The sequence below is a fragment of the Anolis carolinensis genome, chromosome 1, assembly GCF_035594765.1.
Source record: "Anolis carolinensis isolate JA03-04 chromosome 1, rAnoCar3.1.pri, whole genome shotgun sequence".
In the NCBI taxonomy this organism is placed as follows: Eukaryota; Metazoa; Chordata; class Lepidosauria; order Squamata; family Dactyloidae; genus Anolis; species Anolis carolinensis.
The window spans coordinates 115,332,209-115,352,193 of record NC_085841.1 but is presented as its reverse complement, the minus strand read 5'-3'; the positions used below and the strand labels follow the sequence as shown (position 1 = coordinate 115,352,193).

The 19,985-nt window shown below is 40.4% G+C and overlaps 1 protein-coding gene across 1 annotated transcript in view; it reads left to right on the top strand.

Moving 5' to 3' along the window:
- Positions 1-12,917: 12,917 nt before the first annotated feature.
- Positions 12,918-19,985, top strand: part of spaca1 (sperm acrosome associated 1) — a 30,403-nt gene continuing 23,335 nt past the window's right edge. Inside the window, exons 1-2 of the mRNA XM_008119689.3 lie at positions 12,918-13,157; positions 18,290-18,346. Coding sequence (XP_008117896.1) covers positions 12,950-13,157; positions 18,290-18,346 — 265 coding nt within the window. The 5' untranslated portion in view covers positions 12,918-12,949. The remainder of the gene's footprint in view (positions 13,158-18,289; positions 18,347-19,985) is intronic.

Here is a 19,985-nt window from a genome sequence, read left to right as displayed (position 1 = left end):
AGACTACGATAGACCATATAGTCCAACCCAGGGGTCCCCAAACTAAGGCCCGGGGGCCGGATGCGGCCCTCCAAGGTCATTTACCTGGCCCCCGCCCTCAGTTTTATAATATATTTTATATCATTTTAATAATATAATATATTGTATATACATATAATATTGATGATAATAATACCATATAATAATATTAATTATATGTTATATATTACATATAATATTACAGTATAGTGGTATAGTTCAATATAGTAATATATAATGCTAATATTGTGCTATGCTAATAATATATATTGTATGTACATGCTCTGAGTCCCCTTCAGGGTGAGAAGGGCGGGATATAAATGTAATAAATAAATGTAGTAAATGAATAAATATATAATTTTAGACTTAGGCTCGCCCAAAGTCTGAAATGACTTGAAGGCACACAACAACAATCCTAATTCACTTTACTATCTCATTGGCCAGAAGCAGGCCCACACTTCCCATTGAAATCCTGATAAGTTTATGCTGTTTACAGTTGTTTTCATTTTTAAATATTTTATTGTTCTTTCATTGTTGTTGTTTTGCACTACAAATAAGACATGTGCAGTGTGCATAGGAATTTGTTCGGGTTTTTTTTCCAAATGATAATTTGGCCCCTCCACAGTCTGAAGGATTGTGGACCGGCCCTCTGCTTTAAAAGTTTGAGGACCCCTGGTCTAACCCCTTGCCATGCAGGAAAAGCACATTCAAAGTAAGTCAGAGATTACACTCCCAATCTGCCCTGGGATCTGTATAAAACTGTCCCATCTCATGATCACAAGTTGGACATGGCCAGTGATTCAGAAGTGATGTGGGCAACTGGTGTGCTGGAGGTTGAATGATCTTCCCCACAGTAGTTTTAGCACATTTTCCCAAAGATACAGTTAAAAGGTTTTGGGCATAGTTTCTTCTGCAACAGAAAGATAGTGAGTCTGTTTGTAAATTGTGTATATTTTATTGCTGTCACTCTGTCATTTCAATTGTGGAATGTCAAAGAGCATTGCCAATCTGCTCTTTGAAATCTTCTGTTTCTCAGACACAACATTTGAACTTCTACCAGTTTACTTCATCTGCTATGTATCTCTGAACTTCTTTTCTCAGGCAATGCAAACTTTATAACAACACTTGTATATCATAGAGGATAAGTTAAATTTGTAGTATCCAGAATGTCATATGGAAAATTGAACAGAATGGTCACTGACATTGATATATTTCTTATATGTACTTACTGGTTTTTGCTGCTCATCATTTATTCCTCGGTCTTAAGCAACATTTTAAAGCTGTTACCATATCATGTTTACTAACAGAAAAAAACTTAGCTCTTCTTAGGAATGGTAAGAAATACAGTTTTTCAAAATAAATTAATATATAAGCATTCTATTTTAAAATGAAGTATGGCTATCCATAACACGTGAGCGACAATATACACATTATTTGGTAAGATAGGAAGGCCAAAATCAGATATGACTTGAAATTTTCAGCAAAGGCAGCATCAAACATTCTGGTATTTAGTTTATGACCTTGATACATCCTGATGACAGTTTTTACATTTAGGAAACACCTTTCTTCCCATATGTGAGCAGGTTTAAGCAAAATATAACAAACCACTGACAGATTTCTTCCTTTGTTACTCTTTATAGATGGTAATTACTGCTATTTCCTTTTCTGCTTACCTGATGGGGACAAAAGGAAATGAAAGCACTGCATGATTCTGGGGCCTAGGAAATACATACGTTGTTGTTGTGTGCTTGTTGTAAGCTTTCAAATGACAGAAAGCTTATTGCAGAAACCAGGGATATTCCAATAAAGTTACGGGCACTGAAAAGAAACTGAGAATTCAGTTTGCTGTGATCAGGGAATGAGGCAGTCGGAGAGTTTCCAATCTTCAGTGACCCTTAGGCAAATTTATCATGGGGTTTTCTTGGCATGATCTGCTAAAGAGAGGTTTGCCATTGCAAAACTAGAGCTCTATAAAGTCCCTTGTTGAAATCACTTTTAAGTCCAGCCCTGGGGTGGATCTGTCCTGTAGAATTTGTGCAGTTTGACATCACTTTAACTGCCATGGCTCTATGCTATGGAATCCTGGGATATATAGTTTGGTAAAGTATCAGCAGCTCTCTTTGGCAGGGAAGGCTAAAGGCCTTTTAAACTGCAACTCCATGATATTAAGTCATGGCAGTTGAAATGGTGTTAAATTGAGTTAAATAGCAGTGTGGACTCTGATATTCCAGTTCAAAGCAGATATTGTGGGATTTTCTGCCTTGATATTCTAGGTTATATGGCTGTGTGGAAGCAGTCCCGTAGCCAGGATTTTGTTTCAGGAGGGGCTGGGATTTTGGTTCGGGGGGGGGGGGGCTGAGTCTGAGCGGGAGAGGGTCTACACTAGCAAACCTTTTGTATTGTTATCCCAATACCCCCATGCATATGGGATATAGTGAGCATGGTGATCAGATCATGATATGAATAAACATAACAGTTTAAATAATAAATGTAAGGTCTTCTTGCGGACCACCCTGAGAATTTCGGGGGGAGGGGACTGAAGCCCTCAAGGCCCCCCTCCCCCCCCCCCCCCCCCCCCCGGCTACATGCCTGGGTGGAAGGGCTCTGAGGAGACTAACGACCTTGTTAAAAAAAAAATCAGCTTCCATGATTCCATAGCATTGAGCCATGCCAGTTAAAGTGGTATCAAACAACATTAATTCTACAGTGTAGATGTACCCTAAGATGACCTTTCATCCCCCACATGAGCCAGACCTTCACTGCAGGACTTCTTCATTTGTTTGGAGGACACATAATCAGGTCTTGGCAGGCTGCCATTCCATCAGTATACATGTCTATCTCTGGCAACTTCCCAGCCTTCAGAATGAATACTTTTGTCTATGAAAGGAATTTCCTATGTGCCAAACTGGCTGGCAAAGAGTCAAGCATAAATACAATCCTCGCCTAAAAACCACTTGGGTGGTTTTTTAAAACCCAGTTGTGAATTTTTTTAATTCTTGATAATGGGGTTTTAGTTAATATTTCATGTTATTTTAAAATACAGTTTATTATTTCTGAACAGTGCTAGGCTCTTTACTGTTGTGGGATGCATCTATGCTGTGGAATGAATGTAGTTTGATACCACTTTATCTGCCATGGCTCAGTGCTATGGTATCCAGGGGGCTGTAATTTGATGAAGCACCAACATTTATTGTCAGAGAAGGATAAAGACCTTGTAAAACTACAAAATGCAGGACTCCATAGCATTGAATCACAGCAGTTAAAGTGGTGTCAATCTGTATTAATTCTCTAGTGTAGGTGCGCCCTTGGAAACTGGAACTGAAGTGATTTTTTTGCTCAGTCTGAATGTTGGCAGAGAACCATTATTTATAACTGTCTATCTTCTTCAGGAATACAGACAATGAGTGTTTGCATCCAGGCCTATCTTATAAGATTAGAGATGCAGACATATAATTTATCACATGCAGTTTAGGAGAAATACAATTAGTTGTTGCTATTCTTAAACAACTGGGAGCCAGGCAGTGATCTGCTGCAAATCACCCAGAAATCTAGCAAGAAATCCCAATTTACCTTCTGCCCATTCCAATTTAAGATAGACTTGCAGCATTATCCCTTTAGTGTATTAGGGATTCGAAGAAAGCCGAGGATAATGAATAGACTGTTACCTAGGCAAGCAAGTTTGAATCCATTTTGAGATATAAATGAGGTGGCTTCAGTTCATACCACAAAATTCACAACCACTACTCTCCTATGCATTACCCTACAAAATCTCATATCACAATAGGCTAATTATCTGAAAACCCTTTAGCAGTATTTTCCTTGCTAAAGCCTCTAGTTTTCCAGTTAAGATATTCTTAAAAGTCTCTGTCTTGATACAGTGGGTCTTTGGTATGTGCTGGGGCTTGATTCCAAGACCTTTACCTTGTGAATAACAAAAGGCGTAAGTCCCATTATATACAATGCTATAGTGAAATGGTGTCAATTACATAAAACGAGCATATATATACCAACTTGCACTGCCCTGTTGTTGGAAGGACAGCTGTCTGCCTGCATTCTCCCTTCTCCAGCTCTGAGAAGGCCTACCTCATAATGGCTCAATGTAAATGCCCTGGCAGCAGTGGGAGGGCTTATGAAAGGTATGTGTGTCAAATTTGGTCCAGATTCATCAAGTCACGTAGGAGCCTTTGTGGTACAAATAAAGCAATATATATACTTTGATTTTTCTATGTACAGCCAGTCCCCAAGTTATGAACAAGATAGGTTCTATAGGTTTTTTCTTAAATTGAATTTTTCAGAACAGGGATATTTTTAAAGTGTAACTCCAGTCAAAAATGTATATTTTTTTAGCTTTGGATAGCATAGGGAAGTGGGTTTTTTTTTTTTTGCTGTCTATGTCCCTGTTGAGGAGATTTCACCTCACTTTCTGTCCCTGTGATAATTCCACTTTGAAAAATTTGGCTTATTGTGGACATAAGGATTGATGATAAAGTGTCATTGGAGATGCTATTTTCTGCATGACAACTCTTCCAGGAGTCATGAGAGTAAAGACAAAGATCCACCCAGAGGAAAAGTGTTCTTACCATACATCAAGGGAACAACTGATGCATAGGGAAGCTAATGAAGAAACGCAACCTACAAACTATCTACAGACCCACTAAGAAAATCCAACAAATGCTACGTTCAGCAAAGGACAAGAGGGATCTCTTCACTTCTGCAGGAATCTACTATATACCATTCAGCTATGGACAAGTCTACATAAGGACCACCAAATGCAGCATTGCCCAAAACATGAATCAAGGAACATGAAAGGCACTGCAGACTAACTCAAGCAGAGAAGTCAGCCATAGCAGAGCACCTGATGAACTAACCTGGACACAGCATATTGTCTGAGAACACAGAAATGCTGGACCACTCTCACAACCACCATGTCAGACTACACAGAGAAGCCATTGAAATCCACAAGCATGTGGACAGTTTCAACAGAAAGGAGGAAACAATGGAAATGAACAAAATCTGTCTACTAGTATAAAGAAAACTCTAAAATCAGGACAGTAAATAAAGAACAACACTAGGGAATTCAAGACATGAAACAATCAGGGCCAGCTAACGCCTCCCAACAAAGGATTCCCTCAGGCAGGACGCAGCTAGGCTTTGAATCTGCAAGGCCATTAAATGCTAATCAAGGTGGCCAATTGCAATATTCACACTTGCCTCAAACAGACAAGAGTTCTTTCTCCCAACCTGGACCGTCCACAGATATATAAACCCCACTTGCCTAGTTCCCAACAAACCTCACAACCTCTGAGGACGCCTGCCATAGATGTGGGCAAAATGTCAGGAGAGAATACTTCTAGAACATGTTCATAGAACCCAGAAAACTCACAGTAACCCAGTGATTCTGGCCACAAAGGCCTTCAACAACACATCTTCCAGGAGTGATTTTCCCTTCTTGGGAGTAGATTTCTCTCACTTTCTGTTGTCTTACCCCCGTTCTTATGAATCATTTGTAAGTCAGATGTTTGTAACTCGGGGACTGCCTGTATATAGATGGCAAAATCAGGTGGTTTTTTTAAAAAAAATCAAGCTGTGAATGGTGGATACGGAGGGCCTATCATACTTAAACACGCTCAAGTGGTTTTAAACATACTATAGTCTTTCTTGTCTTCATTTCCTACAGAACAAAACGTGTTGTTTTCAGAGGTGTTTGTTTATGACAGTGAGACAGGGACTTTTGCTTGCTTTTGCGTGGGAAAAATTACTGGCAGGAAATTAAGTTAAAGAAATTAGCTTTGCCTTCTGTAGAGGTCTGTGATGTTTCCAGTCTCCACTGGAAAGAGTTGTTTAGTCTCTATCCAGCTTTTATATTCATATAAGTTTTCTATTGGTTGACATTTAACTATCCCAGAGTCACAGCTCCTGAAAGGCATAACAGATTTTTGATGGTTGAGGATTATTTCTCGTCCGTAAAGAGAATCCACATTAAAAACAGTGGCAGCTAAATTAAATTGAAAAAGGAAGGAGATAGGATAGGGACAGTACATATTAAACACAACATGCACTACTCAATTGATGGATTGGGTTCCTAATTTCATCCTAAATTATATTCTCTGAAAATAAGTGATATCTGTCAGTTTATTCAATTTATTTAATTATACACAATGTTTCATCTTAATCTCTTTTCCTGTCCACCAACATTCAATTTTCTGTTTTTGAGTTGGGAGTATAATAAAGCTAACCTTAAAAACCATGCCATAGACACCGAGAACTGGGAAGCCCTGGTCCATGAGCACTCTAGCTGGAGGTCAGCTGTGACCAGCAGTGCTGTGGAATTTGAAGAGGCACAAATGGAGGGCGAAAGGAAGAAATGTGTCAAGAGGAAGGTGCGCCAAGCCAACCCTGACCAGGACCACCTTCCACCTGGAAACCGATGTCCTCACTGTGAAAGAACATGCGGGTCAAGAATAGGGCTCCATGTATCCATCAAGAATAGGGCTCCATGTATCAAGAATAGGGCTCCATAATCACCTATGTATCCATCGCCAAGACACTACACTTAGAAGGCCATCATACTCGGACAACGAGGGATTGCATAAGTAAGTTTCATCTTAAGCAATTTGAATCAGTAGTGGCAATTGTGCATTGATTTCTTCCTTCCCCAAGGAAATCTACATGCAGCAACACTTTGATGTGGAGGGCACGTTGTTATTTTGAGTTCAGTTCCGCACCCCAGCCCTGGCCATATTCATTCAAATTCTAGAATGACACATTTTATATTATGTATATGCAAGCATGTTAACAGGATCACTGAACTGCAAGTTATGCGTGCCATGCCAATGTTGCTATCTGTTTTTGAAGACCACTTTGTTGTGATTCATGAGTCAGGTGGAGAAGGGCTTGTACAAGTCAGGGGAAAATTACTCTAAAAACAAAGTGACCCGAGACCCATGAATGAGTTCTTACAATATATCAGCCATGATGGGTAACAATGTAAAGCTTCATAAAGATCATGAATGGACAGTTTAACTCACTTACTGATGACAGATTTAGGGTGTGGAAAATATGGAAGCCAAGGGACCACAGCCAGTAATAAAGACGCGTACTAACGTATGAATTTGGGAATAATTTCTGTGAACTCAATGGAACTTACTTCTGCGAAAGACACATTTAGCAGTGAACTGAAATCTGCAAACTGTAAAGTGAATAAAACAAGCAAGGGAGTATTAGCCTTCTCATATATTTTGGACCATCTCATCCTTTTAGCCATGTTGGGCTAAAAGGATCAAAGGAAGTTGTAAACCCAAACATTTCATACCCTTAATTTCTGGCAAGATCTTGGTGTCCTCGTGGACAACAAGTTCAACATGAGCCTTCAATGTGATGTGGCAGCTAAAAAGGCCAACAGGATTTTGGCCTGCATCTATAGAGGTATAGTGTCTATATCCAGGGAAGTCATGCTCCCCCTCTATTCTGCCTTGGTCAGGCCACACCTGGAATACTGTGTCCAATTCCGGGCACCACAGTTGAAGGGAGATGTTGACAAGCTGGAAAGTGTCCAGAGGAAGGTGACTAAAATGATCAAGGGTCTGGAGAACAAGCCCTATGAGGAGCGACTTAAAGAACTAGGCATGTTTAGCCTGCAGAAGAGAAGGCTGAGCGGAGATATGATAGCCATGTATAAATATCTGAGGGGAAGTCATAAGGAGGAGGGAGCAAGCTTGTTTTCTGCTGCCCTGGAGACTAGGACTCAGAACAATGGCTTTAAACTACAGGAAAGGAGATTCCACCTGAACATTAGGAAGAACTAATGAGGAAGAACAACTGTGAGAGTTGTTCAGCAGTGGAACTCTCTTCCCCGGACTGTGGTGGAGGCTCCTTCTTTGGAGGCTTTTAAGCAGAGGCTGGATGGCCATCTGTCGGGGTTGCTTTGAATGCGATTTTCCTGCTTCTTGGCAGGGGGTTGGACTGGATGGCCCATGAGGTCTCTTCCAACTTTATTATTCTATGATAATTCTGATTAATCCTCTGTCATCCCATATCTTCAGCTGCTTTGAATATAACACAGACAGGCTCTACATTGCTGTATAAACCAGATTATCAAAGCAGGTAATCCATATTATCTGCTTTGAACTGGATTATTTGAGTCTACACTGTCATATAATCAAGTTCAATGCAGATAATCTGGATGTTTTATGGCAGTGTAGATGGGGTCACAGTTTCTTCTCCCACTTTCCCTTATTTATTTATTTACGTCATTTCTATCCCACCTTTCTCACCTGAAGGGACTCAAGGCGGCTTACAAATCTGGCAAAAATTCAATGCCAATAAAACAACAATACAATCCAATAAAACATAAGGCAGTTAAAACAATTTACATTAGGCATTAAAACACATTAAACAATATACAAAACTTAAAACATATAAAATGCATACATCCATTCATCCAAAAATTTATTGTCTTTGCTTCACTTCAAACTGCTGAAAATCAAAGTACACTTATGCCCCTTCTACACTGCCATATAATTCAGATTATCAAAATTGATAATCCACTATCAGCTTTGAACTGGATTATATGAATCTACATTGCCATATAATCCAGTTCAAAGTAGATAATCTGGATTTTATATGGCAGTGTAGAAGGGGCTTCAGTTAACTGAGCAGGGGTTTGTGGAGAGAAGGCAGCAAAATCGTGCTCTTCCCAGGGTTTTTTTTTTTTGTCACAGGAGTGACTTGAGAAACTGCAAGTGGCTTCCGATGTGAGAAAATTGGCTGTCTACAAAGATATTGCCTAGGGGACACCTGGATATTTTACTATCCTGTGAGAGGCTTCTTTCATGTCCCCACATGGGAAGCTGGAGCTGGCAGACGGGAGCTCACCTCACTCCCCAGATTCAAATTGCTGACCTTTCGGTCAGCAGTCCTGCCGGCACAAAGGTTTAACCCATTGTGCCAAGCTCAAGCAATGGATTAAACTTTCCTCATTAATAATGTATCCTGTCTTGGCCACATGTCTCCATTTTCGTGCATGAAGTGTTAGCAGGCACAGCATTGGAAGGGCCATCAAACATGTATGTGTTCAATTAAGAATTAATTATATTTATATAAAATATGATATTAATTTAATATTAGTTGTATGCAAAGTGTTTGCTACTTTAAATAAATACATATTTATTGGTATGCATACATTTGCTCTTTTGTCTGCTGGGCACAGGCTCTAAATGTGTACTGATTCTAAATATTCCTTGGGGAGCAAACCTACTAACGGTATTGATCTGTTTCAGCCAAACCAATGGGTTTATGGCACCGTAAAGAAGGAAATATTTATAGAGGCACACACCTCCATAATTGCCAACCCTCAAAATCTTGTACTTTGTTAGAATTTAAGGCATTATAATTTATAGCACTTGCTTTGTTTTGCTCCAGCGAGAATCCGGGGCACAGGAAACACTGAACGAGCTGATTTGGCTTAAAAGTGCTGGAATTAGGCCTTTTGAGACATTGTGGATACATCTGGCAACAGCTCTGTGCTACAGACAATCCTGGACCCAAAGTGCATTATTATGAGTGGTGACAAAAGCTTCCTTAAAATGATGGGGCTCATTTAGGGGCATTTTAGAAGCAAAGGGGTTTTCCAATCAGCAGTGTGAAAACAGCCAGGGAGGGAAGAAAAAGCTCAAGACATTCGGGAGCACTTTGAAAAACAAGCAAACACTAAAACATCCGTCAATATACAAAGACATCTTGCAGCATTTTTCAGATTGACTGAGGTCAATACATACTAATTTAGTGATATTTTTGAATACAGTAGAGTCTCACTTATCCAAGATAAACGGGCCGGCAGAACCTTGAATAAGCGAAAATCTTGGATAATAAGGAGGGATTAAGAAAAAAGCCTATTAAACATAAAATTACATTATGATTTTACAAATTAAGCACCAAAACATCATGTTTTACAAGAAATTGACAGAAAAGGCAGTTCAGTACACAGTAATGTTATGTAGTAATTACTGTATTTACAAATTTAGCACCAAAACATTGCAACATTTGGTTGTTGTATGTTTTCCAGGCTGTATGGCCATGTTCCAGAAGTATTCTCTCCTGATGTTTCACCCACATCTATGGCAGGCATCCCCAGAGGTCCCTGAGGTGCCATACCTCACCACCTCTGAGGATGCCTGCCATAGATGTGAGTGAAATGTCAGGAGAGAATACTTCTGGAACATGGCCATAAAGCCCAGAAAACACACAACAACAGTTTTAAATCAGCCTTTATAAAGCTTTTTACTTGAAATAATTTTTGGTCTCACAGAACCCCTACATAAAGATTAGTATTACCACAGCTCAAATGATGTTTATTTGTTTGTGTCATGCCTCTTGAGCAACCCTGAGGTTTCAGAGAACCCTGGTTGATTACCCCTTATCTAGGAATCCATAATGTTTCAAAAATCTCAATTGTTCATATGGGCAGCTGGGATACTAATACCTGACATAGTGACACTTTTGTTTCCTGATGGTTTGATATACACAAAACTTTATTTAATGTGCAAAATTATTTAACTTGGACAATTTTGGGGTATTTTGGATAAGGTATGTTCAATCTGTACATGGTGTTGCTGTTGTGTGGCTGCATGATGGGATTTTCTGGGTCTCAGATTGTGTGACTCTCTCAAGGTCACCCAATGGGTTTCCATGCTTGAGCAGAGAGTCGAACCCCCATCTCCAGAGATGAGTCCAATGCTCAAATTCTCTAAGGGTGCATCTACATCAGTGGTTCTCAACCTGTGTCCCCCCAGGTGTTTTGGCCTACAACTCCCAGAAATCTCAGCCAGTTTACCAGCTGTTAGGATTTCTGGGAGTTGAAGACCAAAGCATCTGGGGACCCTCAGGTCGAGAACCATTGATGTACACTGTAGAATCAATGCAACTTGACACTTTAACTGCCAGGACTCATTATGATGTCACCATGCGAGCTGGAGTTTGCTGAGGCACCAGCACTCTTTGGCAAAGAAGGCTAAAGGCCTTGTAAAATGACAGCTCCCATCAGTCCATAGTAATGAGCCCTGGCAGTTCAAGTGATGTTAAACTCCATTAATTCTACAGTGCAGATGCACCCGAAAGCACATATGATTTTCATGTATAGACTTGGGTACCATCCCCAAGTTGTCTCATGTATAGAAAAACATCACTATGTAACAAAATGTGAAAAATTTTCTGTTCCTCATTTGAAAATGTTATTTCCTGTTTAATTGTGTAGTACATACCATGGTTAACACCCTATGAGATAGTCATTGGTTGAGATCCTTGGAGATATTCATTGAAAAACTATAACAGAATGTAGTGCAGTATGTCTCACAAAATGACACTCTGCTTAGGCTGACTTTTTAACTGTTTTTATTGGATGTAAATGACATATTTTAATTTGTTGTATAATGTTTAGTGTTGTTTTATGTTTAATTTTTCTCTTGGGTTTTTGTTTTATAGACATTCAATGTTTGCCTGTTTTGTTGGAAACTCCCTGAGTTCCCACGGGGAGATAGGGCGGGATACAAATAAAATGTATTATTATTATTATTTGATACAAAACAAGATTAGGTAAAGGTTTCCCCCTGACTTAATGTCTGGTTGTGTATGACTCTGGGGGTTGGTGCTAATCTCCATTTCTAAGCCGAAGAGCCAGTGTTGTCCGTAGACACCTCCAAAGTCTGCCGTTACCTTCCCGCCGAAGTGGTACCTATTGATCTACTCACATTTGCATGTTTTTGAACTGCTAGGTTGGCAGAAGCTGGGGCTAACAGCAGGTGCTCACTCCGCTCCCCAGATTCAAACCTGCAACCTTTTGGTCTGCAAGTTCAGCAGCTCAGCGCTTTAACATGCTGCGCCACTGGGGGCTCACCACAACAAGATTAGTACATAGCAAACAAGATCACTCTGCTGGCTTTTGTACTGGATCACATGTCGGACACTTCCCAAGTGTCTAGGACTTGCTATTATTATTACTATTATTATTATTATTATTATTACAATTACAGTAGAGTCTCACTTATCCAACATAAACGGGCCGGCAAAATGTTGGATAAGCGAATATGTTGGATAATAAGGAGGGATTAAGGAAATGCCTATTAAACATCAAATTAGGTTATGATTTTACAAATTAAGCATCAAAACATCATGTTATACAACAAATTTGACAGAAAAAGTAGTTCAATATGCAGTAATACTATGCAGTAATTACTGTGTTTATGAATTTAGCACCAAAATATCATGAAGTATTGAAAACATTGACTACAAAAATGCGTTGGATAATCCAAAATGTTGGATAAGTGAGACTCTACTGTATTATTATAAAAGCAAAGTTTTTTTAAAATCATAGAACCAATTAGAAAATGACATTTATGACAGGGGAATTAAAACCGTGTTACAATAGTGCATTCCAAAATGTGAAATCCAAAACACTTGGGGTCTGGAGTGTTTCCAGCATTTCAGGAAGAGTATTGTATAATTAAATGCAGTTGGGTCTTGGGCCCTTTCCACACAATTGAATGAAATCCCACATTATCTGCTTTGAACTGGGATATATGGCAGTATGCATTCAGATCACCCAGTTCAAAGCAGATATGATGGGATTTTATGGTGGGATATTCAATCCAGGGTGATATGGCTGTGCGGAAGGGCCCTTCCTGTAAGGGCTATGGCTCAATACAAATGGGATCTTGGGTGAGGGTGAGGGCGGAAGGACCTGGCGGAACTACAACTCCTGTGTCTCCCCAGCCTTGAGCCCTGGCACTGCGTCCTGCAGCGGCGCCTCCCCGTGGGCTTGGGAACCCAGAGCGGGCTCCCCTTGTGACGTCAGAATGGTTGCCCTGCGCGTCGCCGCCTGGCGCTGGGGGAAAGGCGCCGCCCGCAGGCCGGGCTCGAAGAGGCAGGCAGGGGCGCGATGGGGCGGCTCGGGGCCGGAGGCGTGGGCTGGCGGGCGCCGCGGCCGATGGCTCTCCTGCTGCTGCTTCTGCTTTTCCTGGTGCGCCTCTTGGCGGCTGAGCAGCTTCCAGAGCACGACATGAACGACACCTTTGCCTTCGAGGAGCCCCCAGATGTGGACGAGGAAGACTTGACCGAGCCCATCGTAGAAATGATCGAATCCTCCGGTGAGCCGCCTTGCCCGGCCCGCTGCCTTCAAGCTTTCTCTAAGCGGACGCCGAAAGCTGGAGGGACGGGCTTTTCGTTTTGCAAGAGGACTGCAACGTTGCAACTTCTTTTGTGTGTTGTGTGTGCTAAAGATGTACCCCAAACACCCCCAAACTGTCTGTTCTCCAGACGTGTTAGACTTCATCTCCCAGAACTCTTTAAAAATTGGCCAAAGTGCCTGGAACTTTTGGGAGTTGGAGCCCCAACACTTGGAAGACTGTGTTGTCGAAGGCTTTCATGGCTGGAATTACTGGGTTGCTGTGCGTTTTCCGGGCTGTATGGCCATGTTCCAGAAGCATTTTCTCCAGAAGTTTCGCCCACATCTATGGCAGGCGTCCTCCGAGGCTGTGAGGTCTGTGGAAACTAGGCAAGTTTATGTATCTGGACGGTCCAGGGTGGGAGAAAGAACTCTTGCCTGTTGAAGGCAGGTGTGAATGTTGCAATTAATCATCATGATTAACATTGAAAAGCCTTGCAGCTTCAAGACCTGTCTGATTCCTGCCTGGGGGAATCCTTTGTTAGGAGGTGTTAGCTAGCCATGATTGTTTCCTGTCTGGAATTCTGCTGTTTTCAGAGTGTTGCTCTTTGTTTCCTGTCCTGATATTGGTAGCAGACTTTTGTTCATTTTCTAACAACCACTATGCCAGACTACACAGAGAAGCCATTGAAATCCACAAGCATGTGGACAATTTCAACAGATAGGAGGAAACCATGACAATGTACAAAATCTGGCTGCCAGAACTCTAAAAGCTCTAAAATCAGGACAGTAAATAAAGAACAACACTCAAAAACAGGTGAATTCCAGACAGGAAACAATCAGGGCCAGCTAACACCCCCCAAAATGTATTCCCCCAGACAGGAATCAGCCAGGCTTTGAAGCTGCAAGGCTTTTCAGTGCTAATCAAGGTGATTTATTTCAAAATTCACACCTGCCTCCAATGGACAAGTTCTTCAACCCTGAACCTCCCACAGATATATAAACCCACACAGCACCCACACTCTTTGGCAGAGAAAGTTAAAGACCTTGTAAAACTCCCAATTCCCAGGATTCAGTAGTATTGAACCAAAACAGTAAAAGTGGAGTCAAACTGCACGAATTGTACTGTGTAGATGTCCCACCACCACCCCCCACCCCCATTTTCTCTGACAAGAAGCTTTCTTGAGGCACCACGGGCTGTTTGGCTCAAGGTCCCTTGCAATCCTCAGGCGCCAAGGAGATGCATCTTCATGTGTCAGACCAGATATTTACAAGGCAGATCCCAGCGTCGTGATTGCTTGAGCAACACTTAATCATCCTTCCTCAGGATGTCACTTGTCTCTTGATGCTCCCACCCGCCCTACATTTGACAGGCAGGCAGTGGGAAGAAGAAGGGGACACGTTGGAACAACGACTTGCTACCAAGCCAAAAAAGGGTCCCTTTTGAAGCCAGGCAGAATAATTTGAAGACTCGTGAGCAGCGAACATTTTGTTGTGTGCCTTCAAGTCATTTCTGGCTTATGGTGACACCAAAATGATGCTTTCACCAGGGTTTCTTGCCAAGATTTCATCAAAGAATCTGCCTTTGAGGGAATGTGATTTGCCCAGGGCCACTCAGTGGTTTCCATGGTGGAGGGAGGATCCACACCCAGTCTCCAGAGTGTTAATCTAACCATTAAACAACTACATCCCACTGGTAGGGAGGACAAATCCTATGAAAGCGAAGCAAATGCCACCTGGATATTAATTTGAAGGAATGCTCCACCTGTATTTGAAATACATCTTTGGAAGACACATTTCAAATATAGGTAGATTGTCTCTTATTCAGAAGTCTGGAATTCTCCACAATTCAAAATTGTCCACACGTATAGCTGAGAAAGTGTCACTTTTGCTTTCGGATGGTCCAATGGATACACATTTTTTATTTTATTTACAAAATTGTTTAAATATATTGTGTATAAAACTTCGTGAAACATCAATGGATTTTGTATTTAGATATAAGTCCCATTTCCAAGATATATTGCAGTTCGTATACAAATATTCTATATACTTCTGGTCTCTAGCATTTCTGAGAAGGGTTACCCCATCTTTATGCCTTGAGCCACACTGAACAAATATGGTTGTTTGACATTAAGTTGGCTTTGACTGCTGGCAATGATACATTTGAGAGACTTCCAAGAGCAAAAACATTACTGCAACAGAATTTTAATTTTCTCATAGATGCTATCCCCACCTCCAGATTTTAAAAAGATATGGGCACAATTCATCTCTTTTGGATTAACTGTGCAAAAGATGGATATTGCTTATTCTTGGAGGAGGCCACCATGTATATCATTGCCTATATATCCCACCCACACGTCCTCCAAAGAACTCGGGGTATAATATGTGGTTTTCTCTTCACAATAATCCTTATCCAAAATGCTTTGGACCATAAGTGTTTGGGGTTTCAGATTTTTGAATACCTTTATTTGCATTTGCATAAGACCCAAGTCTAAATATGAAATCCATTTATGTTTCATATACACTTCATACACATAGCTTGAAGATAATTTCATACAGAATATTTGCAATAATTTTGTGCATGAAACAAAGTTGGTGAGCACTGAACCATTAGAAAGAGAAGTCAGTATTTCAGCCACACATATAGACAATTCCAGATTTTTGAGTGTTTTAGGTTTTGGAATTCCAGACAACTTGCACTTTGTGAGGGACCCTCTTCTATCAGGGAGTCCCCTCCCTACTGTTGTTTTGCATGGCATTTTGTCTACTGTTATCTGCTTGGACTTGCAGAATTTGTTGTATAGTTATCCTAGGGAAGGAAGTAATGGGCAAAACAGAAACCCATCCCCCAAATAGCTCCCCGGCTCTCCTCCTAAGGACGGGGCTGCCGCCCCAACTTTAGGAGGCAGTGGCAGCATAATATTGCAAGTAAAAAAAAGAGTGTGAAACCCATGAAAATGGAGGGACGATTGTATGTCATGTCGTTCCTTCAAGCAGCTCAAGACAGCAAACCTTGTGCAATGAACCCTCCTCAGTGTTCTGGCTTGTGTGAGCATTGGTTTCTTTCCATCAGCAAGCCAAAACATGGGCATGAACACTTCAGAGTGTACACGCCCATGGTTTAAATTTGCTGTGGTTTTAAAGGTTGCTTTAACTATTGTTTTGTTGGTTATGGTTTCATCTTGTGTCAGTGATTTCCATTTTAAACATGACATGTTTTAAATATATTCTGTGCCATCCTAAGATCTCATAATAAAGGTCAGGACAGATATGTTTAAATAAATTTAAATAAATACCCCCCCTCCCCCAATTCGTATCCTCCCAACATTTCAATAAGCAAAATGAGGCTGAGAGGTAGTGATGGGTCCAAGTGAGATCGATGCCTGGCTGTGGATTTGTTTGGACCCATAGTTACCAGCCTTAATCTGGCACCTTGTCTCCTGCATCACATTGGCTCTTCTGTAACTTGTATCTTAGTCTTTTTACTAGATACACCATTAAAAGTCAGGATGCTTGTGGGGCGGAGTCTTGAGAGCGTGCGCCCTCCCTACTTAGCTATTCCTTCCCACTGGTATCCATGCCACCCAGACAATTTTGCTACCATATCATAAGCTTGCTAATTCATGTTAAAACAATGCCGTGATCATGATTCACCATGTTAGCCAGATCAGTCAAATAGTTTTTTCAAGACAACGTCTGTGTGAATCTCAGCAGATGAGCCGCACTACCCTTATCTATGCAAATATCTTTCTGCTTGTTACCATTAGCTAAAGTATAAATAAATAACAATTTATTTTCTTTATTGCGCAGTATTGCTAATTTGAAGCAAAACCTCAATCCCGCCATGGATACGTATAATCTCTCTAATTGTATTGTTCAGTTCAAGGGCACCCAACAAATGATGCTTATATTATCCAGTGTCTCAAAAGGCCGCAGCTTGGAAAACAACACTGTAATTCCTCTGCAGTGCTTCAGAGTCCTGCTCGCTCTGAAGGAACATCACTTAGTCTGCAATCTTACATGTCGTTATCTAGAAGTAAAGCCCACTTGAGTTCAGTGGGAGTCCCTTCTGAGCTAAAATGCGTGAGACTGTACTCCCGATCAGGAGCAGAAAGGGGGGGGGGCTTCCTTTCAAGAAAGAGGTCTTTCTGAATGTGCCAGGTTTGCTAATCTTGTTAGCAACCACTTTTCTATTCCATCCAGCAAGATGTTTAAAACCTGGCAAGAAATAATTTAAAGGCTGCTATGATTGCTAAAAGCATTGTTCTGAAAGGGGATCTGAAACAGCAATGATTTGAAGACATCGTATTGAAATTCTTTGAATGTAAAACATCTCAAACATTTTCATATACATACAAAGGGATCTCTTGTACATACTGAAAGCAATACATAACAAAAGTCATTTCTACTGTCTTATCATTAAAAAAAATTAAATAGATAAACTCAAATTGAGTACAATTGCTGAAGTAGGAAAGTAATTATTAGAGTTGAGAAAAAAAGAAAGATTTGGGGGGAATGGGAACTTTATATATGCAGATAAAATGGTGATGGAAAATTTTTGTGCATCTTACTTTGGCATATAATTGGAGATAGCATCTTGTGTAATAACTTCCTTTTTTGTGATACTATCTTTATAATAGAAAACAAAGATACAAAATAATAACACAGTTGCATTTGGAAAAATTGCATACTATAGAAATGATCATGTAGTCTTCCAGTCACTTAAACTGAAGCATCAGTAAAGACAATTTCTATTTTATTGAACTCTTATGTTACTGACATTGAAGTGTGTTAAAGAGAATGGGGATGTTTGCATTAGAAAACATATATCAAATTTAAAAGTTTATAATTACCTGGTGGACTATACTAAAACAATAAACATTGGGTAGTAAAGTCTATCCGTTTTCTCAAAATAATTTTAATATTGGAATAATTAAATATTAATTTTGGTTTAGTAAATAGATTATCCTAGTAAAATCCATTTTTTTTCAGTTTATCCCATTGAGTGAAACCAGCTGATGTCTCAGCTGAAGGTATTCTTAAAATGAGTTTAGGTAACTTAATTATGAGAAAAAGCTTTGTAACCAGCCTTTCATATCCCTGAATCTTCTTTAGGTGATAACTTGACGAAACCCAAAGAAGTAGAATTCGGAGAATGCACGGTTACATGTGGTAAGTAGGAAATTAGAAAAATAAATATAAGTTGGTTTCTTAAAAGATTTTTAAAGGAAACAATATGCTAACATTCTTTGTTTAGTCATTTTAATTTGCATGTTTTTATTCACCTTTCATTGATTTCAGTTCTTGATAACTGTAATTACAAAAACAATTCTGTTGATTGTCATTATAAATTTAGGTCAGACCTGTTTTTAATTTCACAGCCTACAAGCTCCTTTTTAAAAGCTGGTTCCTTTCATTTATTGGCTCATGAGCTGCCTTCAACCAAAGAAACAATTTTCCCTATTTGTGAACATCTGTGAGACGTTCAGAAGCTGAAAAACCTTCTGATGCATCTCACAGATGTCTTCCCACATACAATATTGTCAGTTCTATTAAAACAAATTGCTTCTTTGCAGTAGCCTGCTCTGTATTCAGTGCTACACACAATTTATTAGCTGTGCTAAGGATAGTTGAGGTCTCAGAAGTTAGTAGCAAGACAGAGTGTACAACAACAGACTGACCATTGCCTCATAGCAGGTGCTGATATTAATGCATAGCAAATAGAAGAGCACATTTGTATTTCTGACAGTAGGTGCATTTATCAGATAGTTCATACAAACAATGAGCCCCCCCCCCCCCAAATCTTCTGGGAGTTATATTGATTTGTTTTTATTCTTGCAGCATTGTTCATCTCCTTTCACTTTTCCTTATTTTGTTGTGTTACAAACTGAAATTCAAATTGATTTATTTTACATTGTTGAAACTTAATATATACCATATATTCTTCGTGTATAAATTGAGAAATGTTTCATGTACAAAAATTACCAAAACCCGGGTTGACTTATGCATGGGTCAGTGTAATCTGGGAAGGGAAATGGCAGTGGGGGTGACTCTTTGGTACTTCCTTGTAGCTTCAGGGAGAGCAGAGGATTTTTTCCTGGCATAGGCTAACTTGACCTCAGCCAAAGGTCTATTGACCCAAATGAAGGGTACCGACTCACTGACTGACTAAGCTCATGCCTTAGTCTTTCCCTGGATAACCTAAAAGAAGCACTGACCCCTTCTGTTGCCCCAATCAAGACTGCTTTCTTGCTCCACAGTACACTTCAGTCCTATTGTGATGACTTGGTGGATTTGTCACCCTGTGCCAAATACACCTTTGCCTTTTTGATAGGCCAGAAGCTGGGCAGCCTCATTACTCCACTGACAAACCTACATCCCTCTTCCATCAGTGCCATATCCTCAGCAAGGCTATTTTGCAAGTGTGGCCACTTTTTTACTGTTGCCTCCAGCAGGAAAGCAGTGAGCACAGAATTGGTGGGATCTACTCCCCACATCACCCCTTTCAGTTTCCATCCCTTCTGTTGCATTTTAGAATTGCCTGTCTGATGTGCCTCCTAGCCCTTCCCTCTCCAACTGGGAGAGTTCACTGAGCATCTCTCAGCTCTGGCACACTCAGTGGATCAGAGTTGTCCACCCTGGATTTGCAGATGCCATTTCTATCTCCAATGACAAAGAAGAAAAGTTGGGGAGAGAGAAAGGAGAATGCACCCCATTCCTTAGGATGACCTTTCAATGTATGTGGGGGGAAGCCTTGCCACCCCACTCCCCCATCCTCTTTTCCCCCTCTATCTTCTCACTAACAGCAGAA